Here is a 13,442-nt window from a genome sequence, read left to right as displayed (position 1 = left end):
ACAGAAATATTACACAATTCATCCAATTGCATTTTAAATGTTCAAATGGTGCAGTTCTGTTTCAGGAGCTATTTTTCATGTGGTGCTCTTTTCAGCTGTTTCTATAGCTGTTGGGTCAGATGCTGTTCACATCTGAGAGTTAAATGTGATACATTTTACTTTCCTTTTGTCTACACTTTTTCGTACTGGAGATCAGAGACCAGAGCTCTGTTAGGTGTACTACCTATCTCAAGTGATGTTATTGTAGCCTTTGTTTGTGTTGTAGCTTCCATGTAAATAAATGCATTACTTTAAGAGCAAACTGAATATGTTATAATGATACCCTCTCTTCGTTCTGCCTTTCCTATCTTCTCACCTCTCCTCCTGTTCTTTAATGGACTTTATTGTGGAATCTTTTCAAACGTAGGTGCCAACTAGAGTTTTGCAGTTTTTTTGTTAAATAAACTATGGAAATAAGTTGCAAAATCTTGTGGGTTTACACCTGGTGATGCCACTTCTAGACAAATCCCTTTCATTTTAGTTTGTGTATGTGGAGAACAAACCTGAAATAGTTAAGACATGTTACATGAAGCTGCTTGCCTGCCATAGACCTGCACTGGCAAGGAGCAACCATGACAGGATATCAGTATTTAATTGCTTCTTTTGGATTGAGGTACACAGTTTATATATTACAAATCCTTTTACCCAGCAGAGAATCATCCTTCTAGTTTAACTATCAGTATCTAGGAATGAAGCTGAAATTTTTTGCATTGTCACTAATGATATTTTAGTAGATGAACCTAGGTCTTCTTTTTCCAGTGCAACTCCTACTTTTGTTTCTTGCCTTGTCCAGTCTCATGCTTAGTGAATTTGAGATGGAAAAAGCTTGTAGTCATTTAATAGATTTGCTGTTTGATCCTGTGTTAGGAGGAAGATAATCTGTCCCACTTCCTCCCTGATGTCCTAGTTTTGTGGACAATTGTGATGTGAGCAGCAGACAATTAGCATCTCTGTCCAGAAAGAAGAAAATGACAGAACTTCCAACCATATGTGATTTCTCATTTCAGGAGCATAGCTGACATTTCTCTGTGTCTCCTCTAATCTTAATCTGAGGAGACAGTGGTAGTATCTTTTTTCTTCTGTTTTGTTCCTTACATTGATAGGAAAAAAACAGTTATAAATTTGTCAGAAGCATAAGTTTGAGAGTAGTAATTTACGTATATCTTGTAACTATTTTTTTGTTTGTTTGTTTTTAAACATTAGCTTTTGTGTTTCAATACTCATTTGATTTGCCTTGCTTGGAGCACAGCCATTGTGCCAGTGGAGCTGGATGCACAAGAAATTAGATCTGTTGAAAGAGAAGTTGCCAGTTAAACAGACCTTACTTCAAAACAAAACACTTCCTTTGAATGTGTCATCACTAGCTCATTAGACTATTTTCAGCTTTTAAATGTGGCACTCTTTTTTTTCCTTCTCTCTCTTCCTTCTTTAGCGTCAAAATTCTTAACAACTGCAATCTACAAATACACTTCCTCAGTAATTTGGATGGTCTCCCGTAGACGGAGTAGCCTCTACCTCAGGAGTACTACCTTGAAGTAGGTCTGATTTCTTGTGGCCACATTTCCTTTTTGGCTTCACCTAATAATAACGTCAAGTGCTGGAAGGGGCTGTGCATGACCACAGTGTCAGTCAGCCTGTTCTAGGAACAGAACTGAAACAGATATTTCCATATGAAGCTGAACTTGTTCTGTCAATAAGTAACACCTGTGCCACAAATGCTGGTGGGCCACAGTACTGAATACCTTACATAAGCAATTAAAGTTTAACACTGGAGCATTTCCTTGGAGCATTTTTAGAAAACAAACAAACAAACAAAGTAATTTAATTCTTAATATAAGAGTTGAATTAAGGACCTAAATTTAGAAAACTAATGGATCTGCAATAAGAAATGACCTCTGTAAACTCATATTCACATAGTTCCATTTTATCTTGGTGCATCTTGAACACTGACGAGCATGGAGATCAACCACCACTTTAGGATTTCCATTCCAGATTTGACCACTCTTACAATAAATACATTTTTCCTAATATCCAGTCTGAACCTTCCTTGGTGCTTTGTGCTTTTGTCTCACATTCTATCATAATGAGCCTTGTCCCTCTTTGGTTTTGTTTGAACTCCCTCTCCCAGCTTTATTTTGTCTCATTAGACCAGCTTCTGAACACTTGTACTGTAAAAAAAGTGCTTAGAAGAATTACAAGAATAAGTGAATAGTCATTATCTTCGTGCAAGGGGAGAAATAAGTAGCACTGGTGTTTACAGCTACTATTGTAATTGACCAGCTTGATTTTCTGTGCTGCGCGTGACTATTATTTCCAGCCTGTTCTTACCATCCCAATATTAGTAACCTTGTTGTAAAGTTCGTCCTACCCAAATCTGATCTGCAGTCCACTTAGTTGGATTGTCTAAGGTGAAGGCAACAAAGAAGTACTTCTAGAATGAAAATGTGTATATGTAGTGGAAGATATGTTGCAGAAAAATGTTTCCGAGGGCTCAAATTTTAAACAATGGCACTGCTGCAAGGTATCAGTAATGCAGCATGTGAGAAAGAGGGAGCTCAGTAAAGATAGTATTCTATTTATTCTAATAGATTTGGTATAGCAGTGGTAACATAGTGAAAAAGAAAAAGAGAGGAAGGAAGGGAATAAAGGGAAGGAAGGGAGGAAGGGAGGAAAGGAGGGAGGAAGGAAGGAAGGAAGGAAGGAAGGAAGGAAGGAAGGAAGGAAGGAAGGAAGGAAGGAAGGAAGGAAGGAAGGAAGGAAGGAAGGAAGGAAGGAAGGAAGGAAGGAAGGAAGGAAGGAAGGAAGGAAGGAAGGAAGGAAGGAAGGAAGGAAGGAAGGAAGGAAGGAAGGAAGGAAGGAAGGAAGGAAGGAAGGAAGGAAGGAAGGATTAGAATCATTATTTGCAGGATGTGACCTCTGATAAATGAGAAGTGGCTTAGCATGAGCAATCATATAAACTGTTGAGCTACAACTAATGCAGTGGTTTTTGTTTCTTTAACTGAGAGAGAAATATTGTAAGCTTGTCTTGTATTTATTTATGTTCTACTAAAATAACAGCAGAGAAGGGGTAACAGCATCTAGTTACTTCTTTGCAAACAGTCTTGCAAAGTTCAGATGTATTTTGTTACTGCATTATTTTAAATGTCAGCACTTCTACTTATACATATTTATATACTTGAGTTTTTTGAAAGATCAAATGCTAAAGGTTGCTCAGCATTTGAAAAACAAAATGTCTTACCTGCCTCTAGTCTTACAATAGGTGCCTAATTTGAAACCTTAAAGTTTAGAGCATATGACTAAGATTTGAAAAGAACTACTTTTAGGCAACAAATTGTTACTAAGTACATTTGGGTTGCTCGTTGCTTTCTGAAGTTGTACTTGAAATGTCTGAATATAAAAGTTAAGAATTTATGCTGCTAGATATGTTATGTTTCATACCTTTCTAAAATACAGACATGACGTATATGACCGATAAAGGAGTTTTAAAGTGAAGTGTAGGTAGACCTTCTATTTGGTAGGCATGTGTTGACTTTCTGTTGTTAGGCTTTGGGTGGCATTGTGCTGAGATGCTGCTCTCAGGCCACATGCACTTCTAAACGGGAAAAATGTTGTAGGCTCTGATTTTGTTGACAAGTAAGAGTAAGAGTTGTCAAAAGAAACGAAGAATTGTATTAGAACCATTTGGCCTATGTTATTCATGCACACTTTTAGTACAACACACTGCTTTTTAAACAAGGTAAGTTCCTTAAGTTGAACAGAGAGAATAGGATTTGCAATGCCAGGCTTTGTCTCATGTTTGTCAGTAATAGATTCTGTCCTTTGTATGTAGCTGAGACCGTGCCGAAAAAAAAGTACTGCTGGGCAAGAATCCTTTTTATGTTCAGCAGTGCATCCTTAGAAGAGATATATTTTCGAGCAGAGGTGATTCAGTGGATCTCATTGGTTGATATTTTTATGCAACACAGTTTTTGACAACTGCAGGTTACAGGTTTATACACTGATGGTTTTAGAGACATTAGAAATTCTCAAAGCTATTGATGTAAGTGGGAGAAAATGTATATCCTGAATAAAATTTTCTAAAAGATATTTCTCTTCGCCTGTAATACATGAAGAAAGTTTGTCAAGAAGATGTGTAGAGTTACAGAAAAATGTAAATCCATTTTCCAGGAAAGTTTACATCTGCCTCCATGTCATGAGATACTTGTACAACTGAATCCCTTCAGAATATGTAGGGCTTATAGCTTTATGAACATTTATTTCTGAAGACGATTGCAACTTCATTTGATTACAGAATAAAGTGTTGTTCTGGGGAATTAGTATTGTTATTAAGGCCTAGATCATGGGGGTTAATCTTTATCACCATGCTGAGTTGAGTTATTTTTATATCACGTGAGTATCTGACCATTAGAAGGTGCTAAAGGATTAAGCTTAAGTAATAAGTTCATTGTGTCAGAAGATAATTGCAGAACTAGTGGAATGACATTATGCTTGGAATATAATAACATGGAAATGTTTCAAAAGACTTAGGTCTGACATCACTTAGCATCCTTTCACTCAGCTAAAAAGTTTGCCAGATCATGAAAATACTGTGTCATGGTGCTGCAGTGGTACGTACCAACTAGAGATGAATTCACAGAAGATGTTCTGGAGGTGATTTGTCTTACACAGGTCTAACTCATCACGGAAATCATAGGTAGCTTCTGAAGTACAGACACAAGGCTCTCATGCTGCGCATGGAGAAGGGCTTCCTGCTTATGATGCACATATTTATATGATAGAGTTGAAAAGATTTGATGAGTAAAGGCCTGATGAGAGCGACAGTTGGACAAGGTTCGAATATAAGACATCTTGGCAGAATGGAAATGTGATTTTTTTTTTTTAATTTTTTATTTTTTCAAAAAAAGTTTAATTTCAAAATGAAATAAAAATACAAAATTTCAAAACATCTGATCAACTGCAGTGATATTCTGAAACAACAAAAATATTTTTATCATGAGCTAAATTTAATTTGTCAATTGTACTTAAATACTGTACTGAACAAAAAGGCAGTGAGAATATAAACTGTACCTAAATTGGCTGACATGATTTCCTGTAAGTTTGTGAGTTGCTGGTAACAAGATGAGAAATGAGCACTAATGAAAGGTAGTAGGTGTTACAAGGCATACTCCGAGCTATGTTTTTTAAAGCATGTTGACACTGTTTTCAAATGTACAAAAAAGTCTTTTCTCGCTGACCTAGTTGCATTCAATGTTGTGGGTTTCTTTTTTTCTAAGTCTGAAAATGTTGGCAAAATGCTATGTACAATCACACTGTCACTGGTATTTTTTCCTCATGTCAATTGAAATGGGCTTGCATGTTCATTTTTAGCTTTTCCTTCATGCATACATTTCTGAGTTAATGTTTCATATTTATTTTCATTTTTCCATTAATTTCTTCCTCTTCAGGTGCAATCTAGCTCCCGTGGTGGAGTTTGCTGCAGATGTGGGAAATAAGTCTGATTTTATTACCATGAACCCATCAGTTGTACAAAGAGCATTTGGAGGCTTTCGGAATGAGAGTGACAGAGAAAAATTTGTGCATAGACTATCCATGCTGAATGACAGTGTCCTTTGGATCCCTGCTTTCATGGTCAAAGGCGGAGAGAAGCATGTGGAGTGGGTTAATGCATTAATCCTTAAGAATAAATTGAAAGTGCGAACCGCCTATCCATCACTGAGACTTATTCATGCTGTCAGAGGGTAAGTGTCTGGAAAAGACTGGTCTGTCCTTGGCACAATGAAACTCATAACTAGAATTTCTAACAGCCAGAAAAAAAGACCACGTAAATTGTTAAAACGATTAGCATATTTCCCCTATTGTTGTAATGGATTGCATTTATGATGAAATAAGCTTGTTTGGCAATAAATGTCATCCACTCATTTAGCCTACTGTAATGCAAACAATTGAAATGCAATAGCACAATATCATTTCTGTTCTGCTTTTATATGCAAAGTATTTTTATGCTCATTATAGTTGGAAATTGGTGAAAAACAGACGGGATTCAAAGAATATTTGTATTCTTAACAAATCAGAGGACAATAAAATTGGGGCAAGATTATGGAGCAAAAAATAAATTTATGTAACATGTTGGCAGTAGGGAAACAACCATGTAGATAATGAAGTCTGACAGATCTGAAAGTATTGAGCTCCTTCCCAGAACGCCTAAGATTTTGTAGCAGTCTTTCTCCTTTTAAATTCAGCCAAGTGTTTGGTCAATTCAAGAGTACTGACCAAAAAGTTGCATGTTCACGCTTTGTGCAGTGGCTTGGTTCTTTCTAGCCTCATAATCAAACAAAACTCTTAGTTGAAGGCTCCATTGCAAGTAAGAGTATATAGGGCTATGTATGAAAAACACTCAGAATACTGTAGTGCAATATCTATTTGTTATGCAAATTACAATAGTGTGATAATATTTAGCTTCTGTTCCTTGACCTATCTGATTCAAGGAGTTTTGGAAGATGTCTTAAAGCTCGCACAGCAATTAATTATCATGTATCTGCCTAAAAAGTTTGTTGTGTTACAGCAGTGAAGATAGGAGCAGAGGGGATGTCTCACCTGATAGCCTAATGTAGTATGAGAACATGAGAATAAAGCTTAGAAATATGTTGTTCTTTGGGGTATTAGAGCTTTTGAGTGTGTTTTTCCTCATCTGCCATAGACTGACTGCTCTGTTCTTAATATGGTATAATTCTGGCACTGAAAGAAATCACTGTCCCTTTTGGGATTTCACTGATTTTTCACTGTGTTGCTCAGTTTTTTGGTGGATAGTTCTTTTATAGTACAGTTACAGTTTAGTTACTTTTGGGCCTTGATTGTGTTGAATTTGCAAGTGTTCAAAGTGCCTGTAGTGCATAGATAAGTGCAGTGGTCTTTGCATGTGTGTATAAATCTAAACAAATAAGTTCACTTTCAAATTACAAGCAGCTGTTCTCATTCCCATCTGCCAAGTCTAGGCAAAATTATCAAGTATGAATTGTAATTCAGAGCACTGTCTGTCAGTTGCCCATCCTAAGGCCCCTCTAGATGGCCTGGGTTCCAAGATTTTGTACTTTTGTTGTCTCTCTGAAGTAAAAATAACTTAAACTCTGCCATCACAATTGCTGATGAAAATTTAGGCTGTACTGTATTTCTGGCTCTAGCTATTGGTGTCATCTGATGTGATGACACAAACCCATTGAATCTGTGCTCTAACCACTAGGCCCTCCACTTTCAGGCTTTGTTGTTTTATCAGGTTGCTTTTGCTGTTTTGTTGTTCTTCTTGTAGGTAGCTCAATATCATAATGTATTAATATTCTTTCTTGTAATTAAGAACAGAATAAGAAGACTAAAATTAGAAGATAAATTTGTCCTTGATTTCACCCTTGATTTTACGTAAAATGCAATGCATGACATGAATGTGTCTTCATGAGTCAAATTTGGAAGCGATGCAGCTAGCAATAACACATTTAGTATGCTCTTTAGATTTTACAGAAGGCAGACTAACAACACCAGTCCATAATAATAAGGGTTGTATTACAACAAGGTTAAATTTAAGGAGTGAGTGTCATCTCCTTATAGGTTGCATTAAACCCTTCTAAGTTGTGTTTGGTTTCTGTTTTAAATGGAATGTCATGACAGTATGGGAAACATGAGCAAAAATAATGTTTTTAAATTGAAGAGTGCTTGAGCTAAAAATTATTATTTTCTGCAAGTGAACCGACTGTTAAATCAGTTCACTTTGAACAGTAAGACGTGGGGGAATTTAAGGAAGCTGTGAGTGTTAAGTTCAGTTTGAAACTAAAGGACAGACAACCCCATTGCCATTTAAAGCAGCATGTGCAATTTAGCTACATATTTTTAAGTAAAATATTCATATTACTGTATTCTGTGATGCTCATAACTATTTCAATTCTACAGTAAGCTAGAAAGACAGTAAGTAAGAAGAGACAGTTCCTAAAACATATGCATCTGAAACAGTCCTTGTTTTATGAATCTGAACTATTTTTGTCTGTTTTTGATAGTTTTGCAAGCTTTGTGTTTGCAAGTGTAAGTCTTTGTGACCACACAAAGTAAACAGAGATGACCTGTGGAGGGCCCATGGTGCTGCAAAACAGAAAAGATAAAATAAACACAACCTGAGAACAGCTTTTAGTTGGATGAGAAAACAGGAAATCTACCCACAAGAACTGCATTAAAGCACTGCAAGGGCTATGCAGACTGTTCTTAACAGGGTGTTTGAGCACACATGTAAGGCTTATGCTTTTGTCTTTCAGTGTGTTAAGCTATAAGAGGGAAATGAAGTTTAAGTTATTGGTAAAAGAATGATAAGGAAATACAAATTCTGTTGATTGTCATAAGGAAATGACTTGCAAGTATGTTTGCAACTTCTGTTGTGTAGAGTGCAAGTGCTCTCAAATATTTGCATCTTTGTTCCAGTGTAGTGTAATGATCTTTTAATTTACAAATGCTTGGAGCAGTCATTGTCCTCTGTTTCTATTCATAACATCCTCAATCTCCTTTTCACTTTCATGCAAATAAAAATTTGCTTATTTTCCTTCTCTTGTCTTTTGGATACCAAAGCATTCTGGCTTTGAGTATCCATATTTTGGATTAAATAATAATTGATATGAAGGTAGTTAGAACTACTTTAATTTAGACTACAGTGATAAGAGAATCACTCAGGAAAGTCGGTATGGCTCAAATAGTGCTTCCTACATTTTTAAATCATCCAAATGGCGTAACTAAAGCACAGTGAGAATTTTTTTAAACTGTGCCGAAGACATAATACCAGGAGGATGTACTGAACTAGCATATTAGTTTGAAAGTATGTGCTTATGGAGATGAATAAAAGGTGCAGTTTTATCTTTAATAAGCTAAAATAGTCCCTTAGCTGTTTTTGAGAACTTAAGTAGCCATGCTCATTTTGGTTTCAAGGGCTACACCACATCCTTATAATTCAGCTGGGTGAAATGAGGCTTGTATTTTAAACATATTACACTGAAACTACAGGTCTGTATAATCCAAAAATACACAATTCTGTACTACAGGCCTGAAAACTGACTAAAAAGAGCATATGTCTACTATAACAGGTTTCAGTTCTTTTTTTTTTACTTGAAGAACAGGTTGCTTGTGTAAATGTAAATTGATACTGACTTATTTAACCCACCTACAATTTTATGAAAAACACACAAATGTAGTATATTGTGTGCTGAAGAATTTAATAACTAATGCTTATAAATTCAGTCTGACATACTAAGTAGTAATAGAGATCTTTAATGCTGAAGGATGCAGGCTGATGGCCATAAGGCTTGGAAAGGATTGTCTCTATTCTTCTTGTATGTATCACACTGCCACATTGTTCAAGCAAATTAGATTCTTCCTTCATTAGTCGTTAAAGCGTAAGGCATAGTCAGTTTCCAAAGAGAGGACAGTAGTTTCCTTGGACTTCTGTTCAAATCCTGTGTCACTTAACTCTGTGTGCTCTTATAAATAATAACAGCAGTTTTGCTGCAGTCTCATACATCACTAAGATTCTGTCCTTTATTTCCCCCCCCCCTCCCCCCCCTCGTTTTATTTTAATAAGAGCAATTTTCTGAGCAGTGCTTAGTGTTTGGGAGTTGGTTTTGGTTGCATACTAGCATAAAGTCTGTATTCCCAGAACATTCTGAAAACTTTTTTCTGTCCATTCTTGCATGTTTTGGGTCATAAAACAGGTAATGTGGTGTTCAGAAAAGAAATTGCTTTATATATATATATATATTGGGTTTTTTGTGGATTCCACGCCTTATTAAACTCAGGTGAATGATGTCTTCTCCTCTAAAATCTCAGAGGGGCTCAAAGTTTTGAGAACAGATTATATAAACACTAAGTCCAGCATGGCAGCTGGTACCTTAACCAGTAGTATGAATATTAAATGGCTGATGTATACATTTATCTAACTTCAGCAGTTTTATACCAAGATGAATTGGTAGTTCCATGTGATAATTTGTTTGTTCGTACTTCAGAAGTTTGTTTATCAAGTTAAAAAATGGGATTTAGAAACTGTTTGGGGGGCAGTTGCATGATTTCCTTTTGAAGTGTTTCTAAAAGCTTTTTTAATGGAATTTTTAATGTAACTGTGCGCACATTATTGACAAAATAATTGAGGTACTTTGTACCAAACTGAGTTCAAGATGAAGGTAGAATCTATAAATGAGGAGCTTAATTGATTAAAAGGATTCTTTGCTATCTAATGCCAGTGCTAGGAAGGTTGATTATAAAGTAATTAAGATGAATAAACAGCATTAGTTGTTTGTTGTTGTTTTTTTTTTTAATTGAATTTAGCAACAAATTTCAGAAACTTTGATTTATTAATAGATTTGAGATTTCATACTGAACACTTTCATTATTAGGATTATTTTTAATGATCTACTCCAGGTGTGTGATACTCTTTGAAGCGTGGAGTGTGTCTGTATGACCTAGTCTCAGTAGCAGAGTTCCACTGGAAGGCATGCTAAACTACAGGGTAGGGAAGCAGGAACTGAGCTTACAGGGATCAGAGTCCAGATGCTCTTGTTTATTTCTGGCAGTGGCAGACAACTAAACCTGGAAAGAGGACGAGCAGATGCTTTTTGCCGTTGGTGCTGTCTTTCAGTTCCCCGGGGGGAGCAGGGAGAGCTGCTGAGGCTAGGCACATTGTTGATGCACTGGAGGCCAGAGTTAACTATCAGAACCCGCATCTGCTGGTGCATATTGGAAGACATGGGCTGAAGATGTGGAAACACCCTCACTCCTGCCAACGCTGTCCTTTTATCTTCTGTAGCTTTCTGAGAACTTTTTTTTCATGTTTCCTCCCTGTCTCCATGAAACAAAATTCTCACATTTATCTTAACGTGTGAGAATGTTTTCTTGGCTTTTTTCCTGTTGGAGTCATCCCATGAACTATGAGTCACTCAAGAGCGGTAAATCGTCACAACTGCTTCACAGAAGATTCCTTCAGCCTTAGGGGTACGCAACAGCTGTGTGGGCATCCTGTGGGATTAGCTTGGGCTCCGCTAACTTCCTCCTTGCTACTGCCTTTACGAGAGTGGTATTAGACTTCATCCTACGCTAAACACAGCAGAATTCCCACTGAAATCTCTGTGTTGTGCCTGTGTAAAGAGTATGCCACGTCTATTTATGGGCATTTCAGTGCAGAGTCTTTTTCTCTTTGTTAGTGAAAGCAAACAGCTGTTGTTTGAGTGGAGTGACCTTTTGCACAGCTTCAGCACAGCTCTGGCGTCCTTAACTGTGGGAAATACAGGAGAAGTACTCTGAGAAACTGAAACATGCAGAAATCAAATATTTCTCCAGCAGCTCTCTGCTAATAAAGAAACAATTGCTGGTAGCAGTTGATACTGTAAACAGTTTAGTTCCTTTCTTTACTGCTACCATATTTGTTTCTTGCTGCTAAAATATGTTCCTAAAGAAAGGATATTTGGAACCGCATGGATTGCAATCACTACAGAAATCAAAGAATGAAAAAGTCAGCTGACAATAAAAAAATAGATTTAATATAAAATGAGAAAGGTTTCCATCATGTCAGAAAAAAATACTCAAAATATGTGGGGGGAGAGAAAAAATAATCAGATTTCTCTGCTTTCCAGTGAACTATGCTCCTGTTTTCCATAAATGTGAGTGTAGGAATAGTGTTTTTGTGTCACAAGTATCCTTCTGGCTTGGTCTAACCTAGTAGTGGAGCTTTGCCTGTCATTTGCTTTTCAAACAAATGGTACACCAGTCAGTTTGGATTTTCAGTACTTGCATCGTGTGAAGTCATTCTTCATGTCTCAAGATCCTTCCCTAATGTGAGAAAAGCATGTGGCACTCCTTTTCCTGAGCCTGAGACACCACCAAAGCACCCAAACTAATCTCAACCCAGCAGCTGATGGCCAGGGCTGCAAGAGACATGCATGCCATTAAAGTTACCAGTCTGCTTAACTGGCTTAGAGCTCCTCAGCATATCCTGCTGTTTGCTTTGCACAAAATCCCCTCTGTTCTTTTGTTTTGGGGAAGTTTAGTAAAGATGAGATGTGATTCTTTCTGAGATAAATAAGTCTTCAGTGGGAGAAAATAGAGTTGAAGTAGGGGAGAACACAAAGGGGAAACAGAACATAGGAGGGCTGCTCTGAAAGTAACACTTCCTATTTTATTATGTTGAACTACAGTATCAGAGGCAGACACTGGTGGTATGAAAGTAGAAGTTGAACCTACCCACCAATGTTCTGTTAAATGTTGTTACCATGTGGCAGATGGCATCAGAGCAGCAGCCTGACAGAATGTCATCTGACATGCCAGTACATATGAAGCAAAGGTGTGTCACTAAGTTCCTTCACGTGGAAAAAATGACACCCACCGTACATTCATTGATGTTTGATGAACATTACTTGGAAACCAAACAGTGGATGTGAGCACAGCAAAAGCTGGACTGTGCGTGAGTGTGGCATGCAAGCTTATGTTTGTAGTTGGCAATAATGCATGGCTAGTGGTGGTGACTATGTTGAAAGAAGAGTGCATTGTAGCTGAGAACTTTCTCCAACAAATAATGTTATTGTGCTTTTTGTATCTGTTCTAGTTTCCATGGAAATAAATAGGAGGCATGACTTTTTTGAAGTGACCTATGTGTATGCTTTTTATAAATCTATTTTCCATAGTCTAGTCCATTCAGCAAAGTAGAACTTGAAAAGTCAAGTCATGATTGTAGGGAGAAAACCCTTATCCTTATTTATTTGTTGACAGTAAAGCTCTGAGTTGCTTTGTGTGTGTGTGTGTGTGTGTGTGTGTGTGTGTGTGTGTGTTCCTTTTGCTGTGGCTACTGCTCTGATCCTGAACACGAGCAATAACTGCACTTAGGAATTGTAAAAATTTACTCTCCTAAGGTTGAATTTTAGCTTTCAAGCAGATAAGAGCAGCGGTCTTGGTTACATGAAAAATAAAGAAATTGCTTATTTTCAAGTTTTTGAAGCTTAGTGTGTGGTTGTTAGCATGACTGTTAGCAACTAAGGAAGGGATAAACTACATATAGTTTATTCATGCATTGTATTTGCATGTTTACATTTGATAGCAATTTTGGTACTGATTTGTTATTTTTCAATTGTTTTATATGCTCTTGCATAGCATCTTTTAATTTCTGCATTTTCAAAAAGTGTAAAAAAATGTGGAATTAATTAACTCCCATTTTTCTGCATCTTGCTCCTGTAACAATAATTGTTGCTGTACAGCAGAAGAGCAAATCAGAAAGTTTTCATAGGCTGTAAAGGGGATCCACAGAGTCCATAAAGAGCTGTGTTTGGCAGACAGTGCTAATAGGATGGAGAGGAGTTTCTCAATGCTTTTGATGCATGAAGCGAGCTGTCTGTTTATTCTGT

The 13,442-nt window shown here is 36.9% G+C and overlaps 1 protein-coding gene across 5 annotated transcripts in view; it reads left to right on the top strand.

Annotated features, from left to right (window-relative positions):
• The window catches only part of ST8SIA4 (ST8 alpha-N-acetyl-neuraminide alpha-2,8-sialyltransferase 4), a 50,716-nt gene that overhangs the window by 18,513 nt on the left and 18,761 nt on the right, over window positions 1–13,442 (top strand). For 4 of the 5 annotated variants that reach the window (XM_015849477.3, XM_032441311.2, XM_085529474.1 and 1 more), the window contains one exon: window positions 5,484–5,777. The exons of the other annotated variant lie outside the window; for it this stretch is intronic. In XM_015849477.3, the coding sequence (XP_015704963.1) occupies window positions 5,484–5,777 (294 nt within the window). The remainder of the gene's footprint in view (window positions 1–5,483; window positions 5,778–13,442) is intronic. 5 annotated transcript variants of the gene reach the window in all.

The sequence above is a fragment of the Coturnix japonica genome, chromosome Z (assembly GCF_054131305.1).
Source record: "Coturnix japonica strain WE chromosome Z, WE-NBRP24, whole genome shotgun sequence".
In the NCBI taxonomy this organism is placed as follows: domain Eukaryota; kingdom Metazoa; phylum Chordata; class Aves; order Galliformes; family Phasianidae; genus Coturnix; species Coturnix japonica.
Note: the sequence above shows the minus strand (reverse complement) of the source record. Positions and strands in the feature narration are given on the sequence as shown.